Below are 21,013 nucleotides of genomic sequence, written 5' to 3'. Positions count from 1 at the left end.
GGATTGTGATAGCAAAAAGCCTCCAATTCATGGGAAAAACTTTTTTCTGACAAATTTGGAAAATAATAGTTTCCAAGAAAGTATTTTATCAAAAATATTTTTTTATGAAAAAATCTTATCGCGGGAAATAATCACTTTGGCAAAAAAAAAATATATATTAGCCACGAGTTGCATTCACGGCAAATACTAAGAGATTTCAGAAAAAAAAAATTGTAAAATAAAAAAATGAGACTGAGCAAAAAATAATCATAACAAATAGTCTAATATAGGCTAAAATAAATATATCTGAACCTTGGAGATCCAAATTCATGCTTATAATAATTTAAAAAAATATATGTAAAATTGTGCTAACATTCACAAGAAAAACTTCTAATGAGAACCCAAGAGAAAATTGCCCATACAATTTATACACATACACTGTACAACCACAAAATTTTATAAGTTACAATTTATGACTCCATAAAACCACAACCATACAATCCATTCAAACTTTATAAGACCAACATGCAATCCATTCAAATCACTCATTTGTTTTTACAAGTTTCATCCATATCTAATACATTTAATATATACAAATTTATCTATTAAACCAACATCATCATCATAATTTACAAACTCACTATAACTCCATCACTTAATCCCAACACTTAAAACAATTCATTTTCATCCCAACTCTATTTCATACTCAAACATCAATGCAAGTAAAGCACTCCATTTCATCTACTCTATTGCAATTCAAATAGATTATCGCCCAACCAACAAAAAAAAAAAAAAAAATCCACTTTAAAACTATAAAATAATGTATAGATATGATTGCTTCTAATCAGTATAGCCAAATTAAACCTTCGTAAAAATAAAAATATAAAAGAGAAGTGCAATACATAATCCATGTATTTCCATTGTTCATGTCTGCCATGCATTTATTTATCAGAGAATTGGACTTACATTATCCAAGCCCATAAGCCTGCCAGTTTTGGGGCCATTGAAATTCCCATGGTTGTCAAGGTCAATTTCATAAGGTTCTTCATCCACGGGGTGCATTACTTCCATTAAAGCCTTTATCCCTGCAAAGCCAGCATTTCAAGTTACATCAGTCAACACTTTCAACAACTATTTATCACTTTGAAACATTGAAAAGTGATTCCGTTAATTACTAAAGCATTAAAAAATTTAAGAAAATGGAGTTGTACGGTACCAAATTATTCTTAAAAAACATGTTTTCCAAATTGAGATTTCTCATGTAGAAACTTGATTGAAGTATGAGTAGGATAGAGCATGAGGAAGTTTTCTTGCAAGAAATAAAATAAAAACCTAGTCAAGCTATAAACTCTTACAAGTGCATGTAGTAGATACATATTCATAACTTCTACTACTCTTTCTTGCAACCAAATAAGAAGGTACCAAAATAAAACCTTATCAACCAACACTTGAAAAGAAATAGATCAAAAACCTTCAAGACTAATCCAATTAAGATGGCACAAATATATGCAATAGTAGTTAGTTAGTTAAAAAACCTTTAACAGATCAACTGAGATTTCAGCATAACTCCAAAAATTGGTAATTTCTCACCAGTGTAAATCAACTAAAAAGTAGCTCTTTCGTTTATTCTACAAAATAATTGAACCAAACAACTCTAAAAATCAATAAATCAAACATCGAAGACAATCGTGACTTGATAGAAACAAAGCTAGAGAGAGACAAAGAGATCAGCTTACCATACATGGATGGTTGGGTTTGGTGATGCACTGTGCACTGGGCCATAGATGGATGGTTGAGTTTGTTCTAATACTTAACAAGTTTAATGATAGTAGTTAGTAATTAATTAATGAGAATAAACATAAATGAAAATAGACATGGCATATAAAGAAAGGTCGCAAAAAACAAAGCCCTCGAGAGATTTGGTCTAGTTACTAAGAAAGTGAAGCCAACGGTTGTAGTTCCAACACCAAGGCTGTCTAAATCTGAGCTCTACACAGAATAGCTCTATATGAGATGAATAGTACATGTATTTATATTTTTACTTATAAATTTATTTATAAGATTTATTTTATTAATTTTATTTTAAAATTAAAATTTTATAATTTTTAACCTATCAATAAAAGATATACGAAGAAGTTCAAAATTTTTTTATAAATTTTTTTTTAAGTATATTTAATATTTTAGACATTGTTCATCTTTCTTATACGTGTGAGGTTTGAACCCGGAACGAGGTTTGTCAAGCTTGTATGACTTGGCAGTCAACAGCTAGCTCAAACCTCCCTCTTGACCATTTCTATTCAAAGTTTTTTGGGTTACGTTTTGTTTGGTTACTAAATTCAGTCTAATTTTAAGGTGAATCTAATATCTAAATATTTAATTATTAAATTATTAAATTTATTTTAATTTAAAATTTTTTTATACGTGAGATCCATAATATTTTTTAACTTAAAACATCTTTATAGGTGAGACTTATAATCTTTTTTATTTTTTTATAAAAAATATTAAACTCATCTTAATATCTAAATATATTTTAAATTTAATTTAAATGTGTTCTATATAATCTTCTTTATTACTCAATTTATTACTATTTATAAATTCTTAATTCAACATTTAACATTCAAACACAAACTCAATCATGATGTAAGAAACATTCATGCTCCTGATCAACTGAAATCTGTCCACATGAACATGAGAACTTGGTGGCTGGCATAGACGTATTGGAGGCACTTACGTAAGAGTTTTCCCACTGAGAGAAAAGTTTGGCTGATTACGACAAACATATATGGCTAAAAGTCCGCAGTAGAGTTGGTGGCGATTGTTGAATTCTACCAGTACTCTTTCGTTTTCCCGTGTTGACCACTCATCTGGTCATGTGTTGTCCTTGCTTAGTTTCTTGTACCCAAATTCGTTTGTCCTTGCTTTTACGCAGAAAGTGAAAATAATTTACCAAAAAAAAAAAAAAAAAAAAAGTCCAATATCATGTTCAAAAGCAATGAAGGGACCATAAAAAAAACATAGATTTGTTATAAGCTAACGAATGAATGAGCCAGAAGATTATTACAGTGCAACTGTTTCGACGTCTAGTTCGTTTGAAACTGCTTCAATGCATACACCATTTGAATGGATCTATTATGCATCAATTATTATTTATTTTCATATTTTATACCTATAATTTTATTATAAATTATATAAATATCTTTTATAAGATAAATAATATTATTTATAAGATATGAAATAATAAACAGAGATAAATATTTTTCATTTAAAATAGAAAACTTTGAAGCAGGCGTGCCGCATTAGCTAGCTTACCGCGTGCAGTGCGTGTTGAATGAGTAGTGCTTTTTAGGAAAGGCTGGGAAGGTGTTTGTCATGCATTCACATTTCACACCTTTTAGGTGATGGGTGGATCTGTCTAGACTTATCAATCCCAAAAGCAATATATATGGATCCTAATTAGCGTATGAAATCAACAGTACTGGCAACCAATGACCGGATCATAAGGCATTGCCCTCATGATCTTGACAATCATCAAATTATAGAGTTTATTTAATCTTTCACAATCTAATGATATCTATATATTCCAGACACTGCCACTTTGTTTTCGCATGCACCTTCTCGTTATCAAAAACACTTTTTTTTTAATCCTTGAAAAAATTAAAAAATCAGAAAGAAGTTTAATTCAGACCGTCATTAGGGACGATTGAGAATTATATGGACGACGACTCTACTACATTTAATTTTGCATCAATAAAAAAACACGGGAACAAACAAACAACATTGATCAAGAAAAATGATACTTTTAATTTTGCCGCGTAGCTAATTAATTTCATGCCTAGCCTTAAATTAACTCGTCCCCATATATCTTTTCATATAATATCTGTTTTATCACCGATAACCTCATTAATATAAATATCAGTTTGTTTATTTTGATGTACCTTTTTTTTAATTATATTTCAAAAGGATAATGCTAGGGATCTGTTCTTTTTTTTTTTTATTAATTTTTTTTTTCTTAGTGATTACGAAAGTATTGTTTAATAATATTGTGAATTTTCTTTTTTTTAAAAAAAATATTTAAAAGTGTTAAAATAATATGTGAAAAAAACTTAAATATTTTAAAAAAGAAGAAGAAAATTTACAATATTATTAAACATTAACACTTTCTTAATAAAAAAAACTAAAAAAAAAAAAAAAATTTGGAGCAAGAGTTCCAGCGATATCCCTGTCATTTTCCATTTCAAAAATATTTATTCATGAGTATAATACAATCCACTCATGAGGATCCGCTGCAGTGCTTGCATTATTAATGTAGAAATAAACCCTATAGTATTATTTATTACATTACTTTAATTATTCATAGAAATAGCACGATCTCCATTAGTTTAAAATATAGTAATGGGTCATGATTAGGGGCAATAATTTGAATTATAACCGATCGGGGTCTTAATTTCTTTACTTATAATTAATCTAATATATTTTTGGTCAATATGTTTACCATAGTCATCACATGCCTCGATCGAGGCCAATTGCTCTCGCATCCGCTTGCAGAAGATTTCCACATATTTATTTGAAAAAAAAAAAAGAATGACATGAGACAATTAGTCAAAGTTTTTAATCTTACATTACGACCATCCACCATCAAATTAGTGTTCCAAAGCATATTGAATAATCACAACGATTGATTAATTTGAATATTTTACGAAACTTGAAACTTCTAATGTGGTTGTTGGGTTATGAGAACCAAGTATATTTTTGTCATTTTCTCTTTTAAGTATCAAAATGTCGACTTAATTAAGGAATAATTACTCCCAGCGGCGTGCCCCTTTTTATTTTTTTCCTTTTTATTTTCCACATTTTTTAAAATATTTTTAAAAAATAAAAATATATTAATAATCCATTTTTAATTATTAAATAAAAATAATAAATAAATAAATAGTCAAAATAAAAAAATAAAATGATGAAAAATACTATCATTTTCCTTCATGTATAATATCCATTTCCCTTTAAATGGTTGAGACTCTTTCAGCTTAATTGAAAATAACTACCATTTATAAAATAATTTCGAATAAATCATTCTAGAACTGTATAAAATTCATTCAAATGAGAAATTACAAATAAGTTTATTCTCTTACGATTCTTTTGGGACGACTCGTCAAGATTTATTTATTTATTTTTGACTGCACCCCCTTTAAGACCAGAAACGGGAAAGCAAAAGCTGCACGATTCCCCTGTCGATATATAAGACCAGAAACAAGAGAAACACGGGTGCGAAACCGAGGAAGATACAGAGGACACGAAAAGAAAAGCAGGCAAGACCTATATACCCATTGATCAGGAACAGAAACCCACTCAACATCAGAAAGAGAAGAAAGAAAGAAAGAAAGGAAAAGAAGAAAATGGGTGGCGGGAAATTGTCCGTGTCGATGACCATGATGTTGGTTTTCATGGTGGGTATGACAACCTTGACAGAGGCACAGGACAGTGCCAACACATCTTGCGCTCAGAAACTGATCCCATGCTCTAGCTCCATCAATTCCAACAGTACCCCAGCAGCCAACTGCTGCAGCTCCATCCAAGACGCCGTGACCAACCAGCTTACCTGCCTCTGCAACCTTTACAACGCCCCCGGCGTGCTTCAGTCTTTTGGCATCACCGTTGCGGAGGCTCTTCGTATCTCCCGTGCCTGTAATGTCACCACCGACCTCAGTAAATGCAATGGTAATATTTTTGCTTCTTTTCCTCTACTCATTTTGGGTTCTTGAATTGGTTCAGGTTTCACAAGTTTTTGGTATTTGGTGCACCCGTTTCGTAGTTCTTGCAATGAAATCGAGAAAATAGATTGCATCAGCCCCTCACAATTTTTATGATGTGAAGGGAACTAAATTTCACTGAAATTTAGTATCAAATCAATGGAAGCTAAAGATAATAGAACGGCTGGATCTGAAATTTGTCTCTCAAAATTTCTCAATTTCTACGTTTCTTCTCATATTGTCTAGTTTAATTATGGTCATTTTCCCCTCTCTCAGCTCGATCATCACCCTATTGTCATCATAACTTCAATTGGAATATTCACATTTCCCCTTTTCACTTACAAATGTAACTCCTTTCGCATCTACATATTCTTATTCTCAAATTGCTTTTCAACTAATTTCACGTTTATTTGTTTTCAATATTTTTCCTTCCACAGGCACAGCTCAGTCGCCTACATCGCAGCCTCCCCCAGGTAACGATCTCTTTTCCTGCTTATGTTGCTTTAAAAGAAACTGAACAATAAACGTAGTTCTTCTCACCATTAAGCACAAGCGGATATCATGATCCTTGAGTATGGTCGTTGCACGTATTGATCAATCATGTCCGTAGAACTGATAAAGAGTGATGGAGAGTCTGGAAGTTAGGTTGCATCCATCCGCTACCTCTGTCCTACAATTCTTTTTGGGTGTTTTCAAGTTTGCTGATGGGCCTGCCCAATTGTTAAATAATGTGCCAAAAATAGTTTAAGCCTTAAATATGTATCAGTGGAATAGGTGGTGATGCCAGCTCAAAATTCTTTTTTCTTTTGTTTTTATAAAATTTAGAATGATATAAAATATTATCTATGGTCTGATTACAGCTAATTGAGGGAAACAGGGTCGGATTTTATTTTTCTGTGCTTTCTTGATGACGAGAGTCAGACATAATCGAGTTAAAACATCTCTCTCTCTCTCTCAGTTTAAGATGCGGTTTGGATATTAAGTTGAATTGAGTTGAGTTGAGATAAAAATTAAATAAAATATTGCTAGTATATTATTTTTTAATATTATTATTGTTTTGAGATTTGAAAAAGTTGAATTGTTTATTATATTTTATATGAGAATTTGAAAAAATTATAATAATAAGATGAAATGAGATGCTTATTGTATCCAATCCGGACCATTTTAGCAACTAAAGGGACCATTTTAGAACTCTAGTCTTCTCCATTTTGCAAGATAAATTATAGGTACCCAGTGATAGATTGACCCTCTGGATTTGCTTCAGAATAAAATGAGATAGGGGTGCTACCCGCCCCCTACCCGCATGGGCGGGGGTTGGGATTTTTCCCTTGGGCTCCACCCCCATCCATGCGAGGGTGGGGTACCCCGTCCGTTGACGGGGGTGCAGGGTGGACCTCCAACCGTTCGCCCCTTGCCCCTCTAATCTCCACAACAATTCAGTGATTCACAGCACATTGAGCACAATCAAGCAATTCACAAAACCACATGCCCAATCAAATCCTCTACAATTCACAATTCCATCCTCCTTTAATCTCATCCTCCAATCTTCATCCACAAATAATAAAAATAAAATAAAAAATATAGGGCGATTCACGAAGAGATTCGAGAGTGAGCCATTGAACCCTACTTATTTGCTTCGCATTGAGGCTGAGACGGCGATGGAAATTTACGATGGCAACGGCGACTCGAGATGATGATGGTGATTGGTGAGGCAAACAGCAAATTAGAGAGAACCGAGAATCGCACAAAGAGAGAGGAGAAGAGGAATCACAAAGAAGAAGAGAAAAATGGGCTAGGGGGCTCTTCGACTCGGAGTTAACTTATAATCAAAACGCCATCATTTTGATGGGCAGGGGTATTAAAAAAAATACCCAGGCACAAAATGTGACATGGGTATTCCTTTTTATATAATATGTATTATATATAATATATATATATATATAGTTAATATATATATATATATATATATATATTACAAATGGCGGAGCGGGGCGGGGTTCCACCCCATCCCGCCCCCACCTCCACTTGAAGCCCCAGATGCGGGCAGGGTCCCCCAACACCCTGCAGCGGTGGACAAGGTAATCTGCCCCGCCTTACTGGGGCGGGGGCGGTCGGGGGACGGGGCGCTACCCCGCTGCCCACCCCTAATATGAGATGGCCTTTTCCCTTTCTGGTGCTGCTTTTACCATCTAAGTAGTAAAAACTTGTTAGTGCTTAAGCACAAAGTGAATTAAAAACAGCAGAAAAGTTAAGGGATTTTGGTGCACTCTAGTCAGACCTGGTTATTTCTATTAGAATATGTGGCATATACATGAAAGGGAAGAGAAAGTATTGAGTACACATGCAAAATTATAAGCAAATTGCTCCTAGTCTATGTTGACACATTTGGCTTCTAATTTTACACATTGTTTTCTTTGCTGGGTTCTTAATTGTCATGTTCTTAATTGCTGGGTTCTTTCACTCTCTAAATTCAGAGAGGTGGGGGTGAACGCGCCGCTTACCTCTTCTTATTTAGTCACAACCAGTCCTTTGCTTCTCCTATAAGCCTTTGATAGCACTCACTCTTGCCACCCTGGGCACTGACTGATAGAATGCTGGCCTTCAAGTGTCTAGGTTTTTTGTCAGCAAGTACAGAAGCTCTCGAGGCGTTCCCTTGACTCATTCACAAAAGCAAAGCAGACTTTAGAGTCTTGTAGATCATACTGCTAATGTTTCTTAGATAGATCGTTTTTCAATGAAACACAAACACAAAAAAACATTCAATTCCCTTGTGGCTTGGTAGTATCCTGATCCTCATGGGCATCTAATCTTTGATTACACAAGATTGCGGTATCAAGTTCTATTGCATATGTTTGCATCTGAAGTCTCGAGTACAGGAAAAAATTACGTATTCCACATAGATATGTAGCAAATTATACACTCAATTTTGTCCTCCTAATAACTGTGACTAACATTGCAGGAGTACCTGGAAATGATGCAGCAGGCAGGATAGGGTGGACTGGCTTTTCTGCTCTATTCTTCTTCCTGGCTTCTATGATGTTTTATTAGGCTGCCTAGCTACATATAGGAACAGAGACACTTATCAGAGTGAAAATAATGCTGCGATCATATCGGTATCGATCGAGCACCAGCCTTCCGATATCTTGGTTACAATTCTTTTACGTGTTTAGCTTCTACTGTTATTTGATTGATTATTCCAGTGTTATTACCCTTAATGATCTACTGTGTTATTCTTAAAGATATCGACGTTTGGACGTGATTGCATTTTGTTTCGCATGTCATTTGAAACAAAGTTCATATTCCTTTCCAAAAACATCCACGTTGAATACGTTTGAAAAGGACAATAACTCAATTTTACTAATATCCTCGTTTTAAAATATTGGGAGTGCAAAATTGTAGCGCACAAGTAAAATCAAAGAAGTGGATTAATGTCTCTTCAAAGTTCGTTCTTTTCTACTCTTAAAATTAAGTCTTATAATATTTATTATTATCTGTATAAATATTTTTAATAATATTAAATGAATAATAAATATGGTATGACTTATGTGTATCCATAAACTCTTAAAGAGAATTTTTTCACTACTAAAAAAGATCTCTTCGGCCGCTTTTTGGTATTTATTTTTTAGCCAATTATCATTATATTTTTCGAGTTTCTAATGCATTATATTTTGCGAATAGTGTTACTTATCCTGAGGATCCCTAATAATAGATCACGATATAATTATTTTCAATGATTAAAAAATTATTTTTTAATGATGCTGTAAATATTTTTTAATATTTAAAAATTTATAAAAAAAAATTAAAAAGGCCAAATGACCTATATCGAACTACACCCACCATACGTGTAGCACGACTCATATTTTGCGAGTGATCTGTCCCTTATGAAGAGGAAATGATTGACAGAAAGACATAATCCATCCCAGAAATCACTCACCCCAATGTCACGTTTGATACTGTTGAGGTAATTTTTTATTATTTATATATTTATTTGTTCCCATCTCAACTGGTCCTAAAGCACCATCACTCCATCTAGAAGAGCATTAGTGCCGCATTAAAAGTGCCTCAAACATCCATGGTTAATTTCATTTTGATGTCTTTCTTCCGCAAAAATCTAAGACCTTCAATCCCCGTGTCCAAAATTAGCAGCAAAAAAAAAAAAAAAAAAAAAAAAAAAAAAAAAAAAAAAAAAGGGAAAAAGCCAAAGCCAGAATACTTGCACAAGTCCAGGACTGTTTCAAAGAATTTTACTATTTATCATCTTTACATATTGAATATATCACACTGACACACTTATTTTTATTTATTTTTAATTTTTTTATTATTTTTAAACTAATTGAATTTTTCTATTTATTATTCCTATATCATATATTTGATAAGAAAAAATAAATTATATATAACATATGATGTGAGGATGATGAATATAATTTTTTATGTTTCAAAATAAGTAAAAAATAAATGGTCCTCGTAGACATATATAATGCAACCCGCAAAATGGAAGCCAAGAAAATTTAAATGTTTTAACTCCAAATTTGAAGCACGCTCAAATTTTATATGAATTATAATATTTTTAAATTAATTAAACAAAATTTTAAATAATCTTAAATATTTTAATAAATACTATAATACTAAAATTCGGGTCAAACTATCCATCCGTGTTTGTCCAATAGAAGCTGCTAGAAGGGGCTTGGGCCAGTCGGGAAACTTGAGTCTTGGGTCTTGCTACTTTCCTTCTACATTAGAAAAAGGCAAAACGAAAAGGAAACCGAAAGAAAAAGCTCAGAAACACTCAAATCAAATACACAGAATCAAGAGCCTCTTAATCCAACCTAATTCAGCTGAGAGAATGGACGCTTCGAAGCTGAACCAATTCAAGCAATTCATCGAGCAGTGCAAGTCCAATCCCTACGTTCTCAGCGACCCTTCCCTCTCCTTCTTCCGCGACTATCTCGAGAGGTAATACATAATTTTTAACTCCAATTCTAATTTCGCATTTTCTTCGCATAAACAACAATCCAAAGCTTGCTATTTCAATCCATGTTTATCTGTTTGATGGTGTTAAAACGATTCGTTTCAGCCTCGGTGCCCAGCTCCCACCCTCCGCGTACAAGCATGACGACTCCAAATCCGTACTCTCTGATTGCTCTTTATAATTTATGGGGTTTATCACTTTATTTATTTATTTCTATGCAACCATATCTATGTAAATATATATACTTGGAAGTGCAGAAGAGCTTTGTCGTGGAGGAGAGCGACGAGGACATGGCGGACACGGATGGCGGGAAAGGGAATGCTTACGATGAAGGAGAAGAGGACGAGATAATCGAGTCCGACCTCGAGCTCGAGGGCGAGACGGTGGAACCTGATAATGATCCCCCGCAGAAGGTTTTTTTCTCTTCGAGTCTAACTTGCATTTTTAATTTCATCGTGCTTTTTTAGGGGTGTTTCTGTATCGTATTGACGGAGGATTCAATATACTTGCAGATGGGAGATTCCTCAATCGAGGTCTCTGAGGAGAGCCGCGATGCTGCGCAGACTGCTAAGGCCAAAGCCATGGAAGCCATTTCTGAAGGTATATAATAAGTATATGTTTGAACTTAGACATTTTACATTTATGTCTAACAAACAATTATGTTGCGCGGCAGTTTATGAATGTTGTGGTTTTGTGGAATGTAGGAAACTTGGAGGAAGCGATCGAGAATCTCACGGAGGCGATTTTACTCAATCCAACGTCAGCCATCATGTATGCGACCAGAGGTGCGATTTGGGTTGAGTATGCGGAGTGTTGCATGCCATTTTTTTCCCTGAGGTAATTTTTGGCTTTATAAAATGTTAATTTAATTTTTGTATGATCTTCTCTATAGCTAGTGTCTATGTCAAGATGAAGAAACCAAATGCGGCTATCCGTGACGCCAGTGCAGCTTTGGAGGTTGGTATTGCTTTCGTTGTACGCTATGAAAAATGTTTTTTTCTCTTCTCTCTATGGTTCACACACTATGTACTTGGTTGTATATATGCTGTTTGCCAAAGTTTTTAATTCAGAACCAGTGTTGTTTTTAATCTAAAATGTAGCATATTTGTAAGTATGCCCATATGTAATTCTTATTCTGTTGGATGAATAGACTTTTGTAAATAGTAGCAAAATTATGATAAGGCATTTGTATGTATCATGTTGTATCAATGACATTGAACTGTGTTTGCTCTTGGTACTAGTATTCTGATCAATGCATCTGGTGGCGTGCATTGTTTTTTTTCTGAGAAAAAAATAAAGAAAACCTATGCTAATTTTGCACAACGTGCATTGTTAGATGCTAATTATACACAATGTTATCTATTTGGATTTATGGTGATTTGTCTGGAAGTATGTTTAATTTAGTCATGCTTTTAAGCCCAGAGAAGCCATGCATTCAACTCTGTGTTCCAGTCTTTATAGCTCGTTGCAATGTGCGGTGCAATATTCTGAGAAGGTTAGTTTTAAATTGTACAGATTAATCCAGATTCTGCTAAAGGTTACAAGACTCGTGGCATGGCGCAAGCAATCCTCGGTCAGTGGGAAGAGGCTGCAAAGGATCTTCATCTGGCATCAAAGTTAGACTATGATGAGGAAATCAATTCCGTACTTAAGAAGGTTTCCTCTCTCTCTGATTCAAATTAGTATCATCTGAGTAGCTGACTTTAGTTTTAGAATGTGCATTTTACCATTATGTTGATATCAGTTTGTGTGGTGTTTACCGAGAGGGAAAAAAAAACTGAAAAAATCAGTTTGTGTGGTTCTTTTCCCGTGTAGTTGTATCATGTCGTGGTAATCACACTTCGATGTCCATTATAAATTAGAAGAATTAGGACTGCATGTGCTAAATAATTATTTATGTATATGCAAGATGTTAATATTTTCTTTTGATAAGAAGTTAGAATAAAGATTTAAATAGGACTATATTATCGCAAATGTTCTTGGATGCTCTTCAACAGACATATGCAATATTTTTCGTAAGATGTAATTTGCATACCCTCATCTATTGCTCACATATCTTATGTCCTCTTGGATCTATCTGTCAATGGACCCAACCTACTACCCTACACGAGTTTGATGAAAGTCTAGGCTTACTTTTTCTAATTTTTTGATGGAGTGGTTTCTTGCTTTGTAAACCTTAAAAGTTGTCATTCTTAGAGAAGGATTGAACTGTCTGCTTATCTGTAGCTGACTGGGTTTTGGGTTTGAGAAGCTATATGTTGCCTATTGAACGATGAACTAAGATTATGTACATCAAGAAGGTGCAAATTTCTTTGCATACGAAGCATATTGTATTTTATGTACTTTGAGATGCTGATCGCTATTTGTCAATGCATGTACATTGGCATATTAGACATGGCATATTGTTGTGTTAGTCTTTTGACTTATTTAGGCATCTCTCTCTCTCTCTCTCTCTCTGTGCCATCTTATGTCCAGGTTGAACCAAATGCACATAGGATCGAGGAACATCGTCGGAAGTATGAAAGGTTGCACAAGGAAAGAGAGGAGAGAAAGAATGAACGTGAAAGACAACGTCGCCGTGCTGAAGCTCAGGTAACCTATTTTACATTTGGCTCCTAACAAAATTATCCAGCCATCTTTTTGCTATAAGATCTAATAATTTATTTGTGCATTCTGTTCAAGGCTGCATATGAGAAGGCCAAGAAGCAAGAAGAGTCATCCTCCAGTCAGAAACCTGGAGGCATGCCAGGGTTTTCAGGGGGGATGCCTGGAGGGTTTCCAGGAGGTATGCCTGGAGGGTTTGCAGGAGGTATGCCTGGAGGTTTCCCTGGTAGCATGCCAGGAGGGATGCCTGGAAATGTTGATTTTAGTAAAATAATGAATGTAAGTTGATGGGATTTTGTAGGATTCTTTTAAAAAATATTTTTTCATGACTATTGGTGATATACTCTAGCTAACCCCTATATGTGGAACATTTGACAAGGTATTACTAAGTTTTGCTATTTTGTTTTCGGCTTAAATACAGAAAAATATATAATGCAATGAAATTTCCTGCATATATTGTCTCTTCTTCCATAGGATTATATCGCACAGTTCAGCATTTAAAAAAGGATGCGTTTTATAGAATGGTTTGATGTGTGTTTGCTAACTATTTTTTAGGACCCTGAACTGATGGCGGCATTTAGTGATCCAGAAGTCATGGCTGCTCTTCAAGATGGTACTTTTCCTATTCTCATGTTCTTTGATTTCTGCTATGATTATTTCATTTTTTCTTAGTTATTTATTTATTTATCTCATCTGCTAGATTTTTTCATCTTGAATCAAATAGATTTTAGTATTAAGAAGAAGATTGGATTAAATAGATTTAAATTCTCGTCTATCTAAGTTTCAATGGGACTGCATCATCTCTATTCCATTGCTTGATATTAGGCCTTTTACTGTAAAGGGTTAGTGCTTGCTAGCTTTTCAGGAGCCTTTTTTTTTTTTTTTTTTTTTTTTTTTTTATTTTATTTTATTTTTTTATGGAACAAGATGAGGTTAGGTTTACCATTGCAATTTGTAAGGTAGATGCTAGCTGATGGTAGGTGCGCATGATAACACTACCTTGTTGGTAGGATGGTAGTTGGTAGGATGGTAGTTTTCTATCGTCAATGGCATTTCGTGGAGATTGAGAAAATTGGACTTCTCTTGCTTTGGGCTTATGCCATCATTCGTTGTTGTATATTTATTTATTTTCTTTCTTTCTTTCTTTTTAGTTTTTTTTTTAATTTTTGGGGGTGGGGGTTGTTTAATTGCCACACCGTTAGTATGTATATATCTATCTATCTTTTCTTTAGGGCAGTAAAATTTAAGAATTAGGTATTAATTTATTACATGGGATAAAAGAAGTAGATAAGAGAAGATTGGCTTTGGTGGGTTGGATGTTGCCATAAAGATGTCATTAAGTTGGAGCATTTGTGGGAAGTTTCTCCTCCCAAAAGCAATAAGGAGAGAAGATGGAAGAAATGTGAAGGCGAGAGGATGCCCTGATCCGTGTTGTTGAATGATCTGATCAAATTAATGGCCAATGCAAGTGTGGAATTTCAGTCAAAATAGGATTCCTTGAGATAACAATGCAGTATTTTTGTTTGTTTGACATTACTATACATGTTTGCAATCCTTTCCTATTGTAATTGCTGTGTCATTGCTGTCCTGAATATTGAGTGGGTAAACATGTTATGACCTTAACTTAGAACTCGGAAACGTGTGATTATTTTCATTTTGTACTTTGTGTGAATGTAATGTAAGGTTAGCATACGCCCATCGAAGGCAAATTGTTTTTTTCTGCGTGCTTGAAAACTTTGAGTAGAAGAGAGGGGAGTACATGGTGTGGGAAAAAAAGGTTTTGTTGTTTCGGTCAGAGTAGTATTTAGAACCCCCTCCATTCTTTCAGAACGTAATTGCATGTGCGAATGGGTACAACGCTTTATAGCTTGTTTGACCGTCATTTCCTGTGTTCTTGGCTGATGTTTTTGCAGTAATGAAAAACCCTGCGAATCTTGCGAAGCATCAATCAAATCCCAAGGTGGCTCCTGTAATTGCAAAGATGATGGGCAAATTTGGAGGACCCAAGTAAACTGTTTTATTATTGAAATCGTTATTGTGGAAGATCAACTTTCAGCAAGTTCAGGCAGGCAAGATCTTTTTATGATACATTTGAGGTTGTATTATCATTCCAACATCCAAAACGTTGGTGGCTGCTTGCCTATTTCTGATTTTAGAATTTGTTCGAGAGAGTGTTGGTTTTGATGATCTATCTTGCCGATGTGTTAATTTAGGCAGTTTGCGTGCGTTTGTTGGACATACTTGTAGCTTTCCATTGGACCCCTTTTATGGTCACCGTTTTCTGTTTTAGATGGAAATGAGATACTTCACAAGGGATGAGGCAATGTCGACCTGAGAGGTGAAGAGAAAACTCAATCTATTTTGCTTAATTATTCAGTTAAATTAATTATTCGTTATTGTAATAATATATAGCAACAATAATATCAGCCGACATGCGAATGCAATGATTTATAGATTGGTTTGTACAGGCCCTGTCCAGTGCTTTGGGCTTTAGGTCGCAGAATAAGAATATTTAATAGGCCCAAACCTGGTCATGCTGGTGTGTGTCACTGGCGCCAATAGGCTGCCTGGCCCATGGCCCCCCCTAACTAACGTTGATGAACCTGCCACGGAAATATTGTGTCTAGACTCTACATGTATATTATATTTTACAAACATATATACTGAGGGAGAGAGAGAGAGAGAAGATTCGGGTATTCGACATGAATATTAATTCTGTGATCAAATTCTATGACTAATTTAATTGTAGACCTGTCATTGTATACCATTCTTCCGCGAATGTGCTGTCGTTCTTCTACGTCTGGTTTGCCTGTTTAATTAAATCCATGCGGTCTCCCGGCACGGTGTCTGCCTATATCCATCATCTTGTTGCCGATGGCTACGGCAGTGGGGACTTTACAAACTTGTATTTTCTGTCTCATTTAGGCAGCTACTGTTTTCTACATCTTCATCTTCAAAGTTTCTATTGTCATGCGCTGTCCGTGAATGTTAATTCTGTTGTGTATGCAATCGAGCGTCATTTCCTTCTAATTAAAGTGGTACGTACAGTCTTTGCCCATAAGTCCCACTTGATGAAAGTCTTGACACCATTTTAAGCTAAGCAATGAAGCTTAATGATGATTAGCCTTGAGAGAAGGGGAAATTAATCCTAACCTGTTTTAATTGTCAAGAAAGTGCTTCCGGATGGATGTCATATGTCGGCAACGAAAATTTTACCTTGCGCACAACTCTACAGTCGACCCACTTTTTTGAAAATTTTCTTTTCATCTAGAGAAAAAAAGTAATTAACGAACTTAATTAACCCCCCCTTTGTTTTGTTTGTCAGCCCATAATTCATTCGGTAGAAAGAAATTAATATGCCTACTGATCTCTCCTTCGTTCGTCAATTGCATCTAGTCATCATGTAAAGCTGTAAAAAGAGCTTCCCCTTACTAGTGTCTGGTAGCCAACTCGTTTTCAGACGGCCTCAAGTTTAAGCTTGAGTACTATGATAGTTGGTAATATTCTCTGCTTTTACCCATCATGGAATTGGATCAGTTGCCCACAGAATATATGTTATCTTTGAATCGGAACTGAGAACCGCTAATTTTACGCAAACTAGTGCTTTGTTGATGAATGATTTGTGTTTGCGATGATCAGCCCCCATAGGTGAGCTATCTTACTCAAGACAGCTAACTATGGGTTTTGCGCTCACTCTTTTGGGAGAAAATTAAGAGTACGTACTGAAACTCGTAAATTAATGATTATCAAGATAAAATATAAATAAACGTGAGATCAAATTTTGCTTTCGTGGGGTTATTATGTTTCTGACCAATTAATTAGCCTGTCAACAGATGAAGACATATGGATCGAAGTATAGACAATTGGATGATCTAGTACTACTACTGCTGATCAGGATTTAAAGTTCATTCAAAGATCAGTTCTTCTTCACGAGTCCATATCAATATGCCTCTGCTATATATGGCTGCTTGTCCTGTTGATCGTATTTGATTGGCCGGCATATATATATGGATGGCATTATCAGGTGATCATCGATCTACAATTCAACAAATACACAACAAACTTACTTTTCCGCTTTCCTCCTACCAACCTTTATCTGCAAATATTAGACATTTATGCGACCTGATCTGATGTGTCTTGTAGGGTTAAAAGCAATAGATCAATCTGGGTTTTATTCAATATTAGATCAAGATCATATTCCACCCTTCCGATCGATATTGTCTTACTCTTAGACCACTAATTACGATATTGATTTTTATCCGACCTAATTTCAATTTCTGAAAAATGGTCTCTCTTCTATAATTGAATGAATGTTTCAACTTTTCAGTGGATTGATTAATTCGGATAATTAAACTTCTCTACAATTAATTATACGTCCCAAATAATATATATAATCCCTAGCTACAAAACAGCATGTATATCTCTTTCTTAATTACAGAAAATGTTTGGGGGCAAACATATAATTATATATATAAATATATTTATTATCCCATGTCTGAAAACTGAAGTTTTGGCATAGACAGACCCTCCATGCCTGCCTTGTCAGCCCGGCCTCCGCAAACATCCATCTACTTTGTTTGGTGCTTTTATGTTGTTAATTAAATTGCATGCCTTAATGACGACTGCATTACTCTATAGCTACGCAACTAGCTAGGCAGATGCTTTTCATGAGGAATTTATTATTATTATTATAATCTACTATGCATTAATACTATATTGATAACATTTTATCTCAACGTTTCGCAAATTTCAATTTGGTAGATAGGAAGTCACTTTTGGATGTGCTTTGATGTTGCGTGATGCATGAATACGATATGATTCAGGCTTTAATTAATTGGTTTCTCATCGATATTGGTCATCAACAAAAAGTGGGATAGATCATCCGTTCAAGTATTACTGTGTAATTAAACTAATTGGTTTAAAATACCAAAAAAAAATAATAATAATAATAATAATTATTATTTTTCATGTGTCACAATCTAGCTAGCTAGGCGCGATCCATTGATAAAATTTTAGAAACGGATCTACATACCAACCCAATTAATCATGTAGACAGAGTGAAGCTAGCTAGCTAGCTAGCTTGGCTTATAAAAAATAACTGATCATGTCATTATTGTACGTGTGGCCTGAAATATTTTTTGCCTTAAACATGTAGTATATTCATGCTTTTATTAATGTGCATCTGAAATAATTATTTGTATACATATACATATTATATATATATATATATATATATATATATATATATAATCATGCATCGATCACAGACGTCCTTGTAAATTAATTTGTACGCAAATGATATATAACATGAGCTTTTCTATGGACGAGAGAGAAGAGGACAATTGGCAGGATCAATCGAGCGGAATCCCCGTTCATATGGTTGACTATAATTTTCCCGTACAAAGAAAATCAGGAGGTGTACGTACATGCAGGCCGGGTGGTGGGAAAATAAATTAATGGCACCTAACACCCCGGCCAGCCGCCTACATCAATTTTGTAATTTCCAGTACCTTCTTTTTTATTTTTTATTTTTTATTTTTGGGGGTAAACTATTTTTACTCTATTTTGCGTTTTGCATCCCACACTATTAAATGAACACATGGCATCCTTTAGCTACAAAAAACGAATTGCAATATTCATCCTGATCTAGTTATATATTAAGGGCTAATTAACTATCAATATTGTATGATATATGTCACCTATATTTTTTTCATTCTTCTAGATCTTGATGGTCAGGATTGACAAGATCAGTGTTATTTATCAGTTATTTATTTATTTATTTATTTTTTACAATTATGTCACCTATATTTTTTTCATTCTTCTAGATCTTGATGGTCAGGATTGACAAGATCAGTGTTATTTATCAGTTATTTATTTTTTTATTATTTATTTATTACAATTAGATAGTGCAATGTGCTAATTTTGATAGTTTAAGTACTAGGTCATGTAAAGTGTAAAACTTACATTTGTTAATTGGAGATAAGTGGAAAGTGTATTATTTCCCCTTTGTAATGGCAGCTGTACTTAAACCAATCAGTTCGACCCTTACAAGCAATACATGCCACACTTTGTTTCCTTGCGACAAGACTTACAACATTTTGATATAAAACCTATTATAAATAACTCCAGTTTCTCACATTTAAAAAAAAAACCTTTAGATCTAATAATATATAAATGCCTACTATATATCAAAAAAGAAGAATTTAAAAAAAAAAAAAATCTTCAAATTAGGTCATGATGATGATCTGTCAACGTGAGATGTTGGGATCTTAGAGTTTCTACGATCAACGTGGATGTGTTTGCATTAATAGAATTGTTGGGAGATCATGAGAACCCAGCAAGTGTGACTTTTATTGGTGAACATGCATGTAAAATATTGAAGATCGAGCATGATACGTAAAATATTATTGAAAAACATGAATGGTATTCCTCTTCCTTATGCATGGGGAAACTACGTGTTTCCCATATACACGTACAGAAACCTAGATGTTTGGATAGGTGAAGAGAATTTGCATACAATATTCAATATAATTGTCTGTTGTAGTGTCTTGCAAGTCATATATATAATACTTTTCCATTTGATTTTCACCACCTGGCACTGCAAACTACGTTAAGGCAAAGAAAACTTGGATGAGATAATTCGTTATCATGATCGACAACCTTTTACCAAGTAAGCTTATAAACATGATTGGTTTATATGTAGATAGACACCTAATGCCATAATAATCGCGAAACTCAGCTATATATTGAGTTTGGAGGGAAAACGGTCCACATTGAACTATATATTCCCACCTACATACAGAGATACAAGTCAATGACCAACAAATGTGGATGATCAACTGCCCCCATTCTAGCAATACTATATATATAGTAAAGTCTAACAACTTGATGAGAATATTGAAGAAAATAAATTGTAGTACGACTTGAACTATGACGTTCCGAGGTGTATGTGCTTTTTGGCACGACACGTACGTGGTACTAAAAGCTGAGAGTTTACGTACGTACTATATCAAGTCTAAGGGATGCTTAGGCATGAGGAATGAGATGATATGAAAATTTTGTAAATAGTAGTAAGATAGTTTGTGAATAATAATAAGATAGTTTGAGTTAAGTATGTATTGAATTTTAAAAAATGAGAGAGAAAAAATTGAATAAAAAATAGTATAAATTTAAAATATTGTTAAAATAATTTTTTAATATAATTTTTGTTTTAGAATTTGAAAAAGTTGAATTATCTTTTATTTTTTATTTGAAAATTTGGAAAAATTGTAATGATTAGATTGAAAAGATTGTAATAATTAGTTTGAAAGTATTTGTATTTAAATGATGTTTGGAAAGTAAATGATCAGATGAGATGAGATCGATGTGATGGGATGAAAAACTTTTCCAAACATCCCCTGAATTAGCATGCAATATTAGGTTTATCTGCAGAACTTTTATTTGATGTCGGGGACCTCATCGATCAAATATTATAAAAATTGCATGAATCAATGCTTTGCATGCAATCGGATTCTAATTATGAAACCAATCAGTTAACCTAGAATTATGTGTTCGTGGAAGACGACCTCATGTAATGTTGCGTACCAGAATCAACATACGCATATGTACTGGTCCGTGTCCAAGATAGTACTAAAACCATTTTTGGGGTCTGTTTAATTTTAGTAAGATTTGCACGCATGTGTATGTGATCGAGTGGGCGTGGTTAAAGTCTTGA

At 34.2% G+C, this 21,013-nt stretch overlaps 2 protein-coding genes across 3 annotated transcripts; both read left to right on the top strand.

The window, feature by feature from the left end:
• The first annotated feature begins 5,087 nt into the window (after positions 1-5,087).
• On the top strand, positions 5,088-8,941 carry LOC121235802 (non-specific lipid transfer protein GPI-anchored 7-like). Its single transcript, XM_041132220.1, has 3 exons — positions 5,088-5,694; positions 6,164-6,199; positions 8,686-8,941. The coding sequence occupies exons 1-3, from the start codon at positions 5,373-5,375 to the stop codon at positions 8,772-8,774; spliced, it is 447 nt and encodes a 148-aa protein (XP_040988154.1). The 5' UTR covers positions 5,088-5,372; the 3' UTR covers positions 8,775-8,941.
• A 1,429-nt stretch (positions 8,942-10,370) lies between these two features.
• On the top strand, positions 10,371-15,523 carry LOC121235097 (FAM10 family protein At4g22670-like). 2 transcript variants are annotated; one of them, XM_041131331.1, is made up of 12 exons: positions 10,419-10,679; positions 10,801-10,852; positions 10,953-11,108; positions 11,208-11,295; positions 11,400-11,480; positions 11,588-11,652; positions 12,211-12,351; positions 13,171-13,287; positions 13,378-13,469; positions 13,530-13,578; positions 13,855-13,912; positions 15,213-15,523. In XM_041131331.1, exons 1-12 carry the CDS (start codon positions 10,570-10,572, stop codon positions 15,308-15,310), a joined length of 1,107 nt encoding a protein of 368 aa, XP_040987265.1. In that variant the 5' UTR covers positions 10,419-10,569; the 3' UTR covers positions 15,311-15,523. The 2 variants fall into 2 exon arrangements, with proteins under 2 accessions (XP_040987264.1, XP_040987265.1); XM_041131330.1 differs by having other exon boundaries at positions 10,371-10,679; positions 13,378-13,578.
• The last annotated feature ends 5,490 nt before the right edge of the window (positions 15,524-21,013 follow it).

Source organism: Juglans microcarpa x Juglans regia, chromosome 6D (genome assembly GCF_004785595.1).
Source record: "Juglans microcarpa x Juglans regia isolate MS1-56 chromosome 6D, Jm3101_v1.0, whole genome shotgun sequence".
Lineage (NCBI taxonomy): Eukaryota > Viridiplantae > Streptophyta > Magnoliopsida > Fagales > Juglandaceae > Juglans > Juglans microcarpa x Juglans regia.
This window is presented reverse-complemented; position numbering and strand designations above follow the sequence as displayed.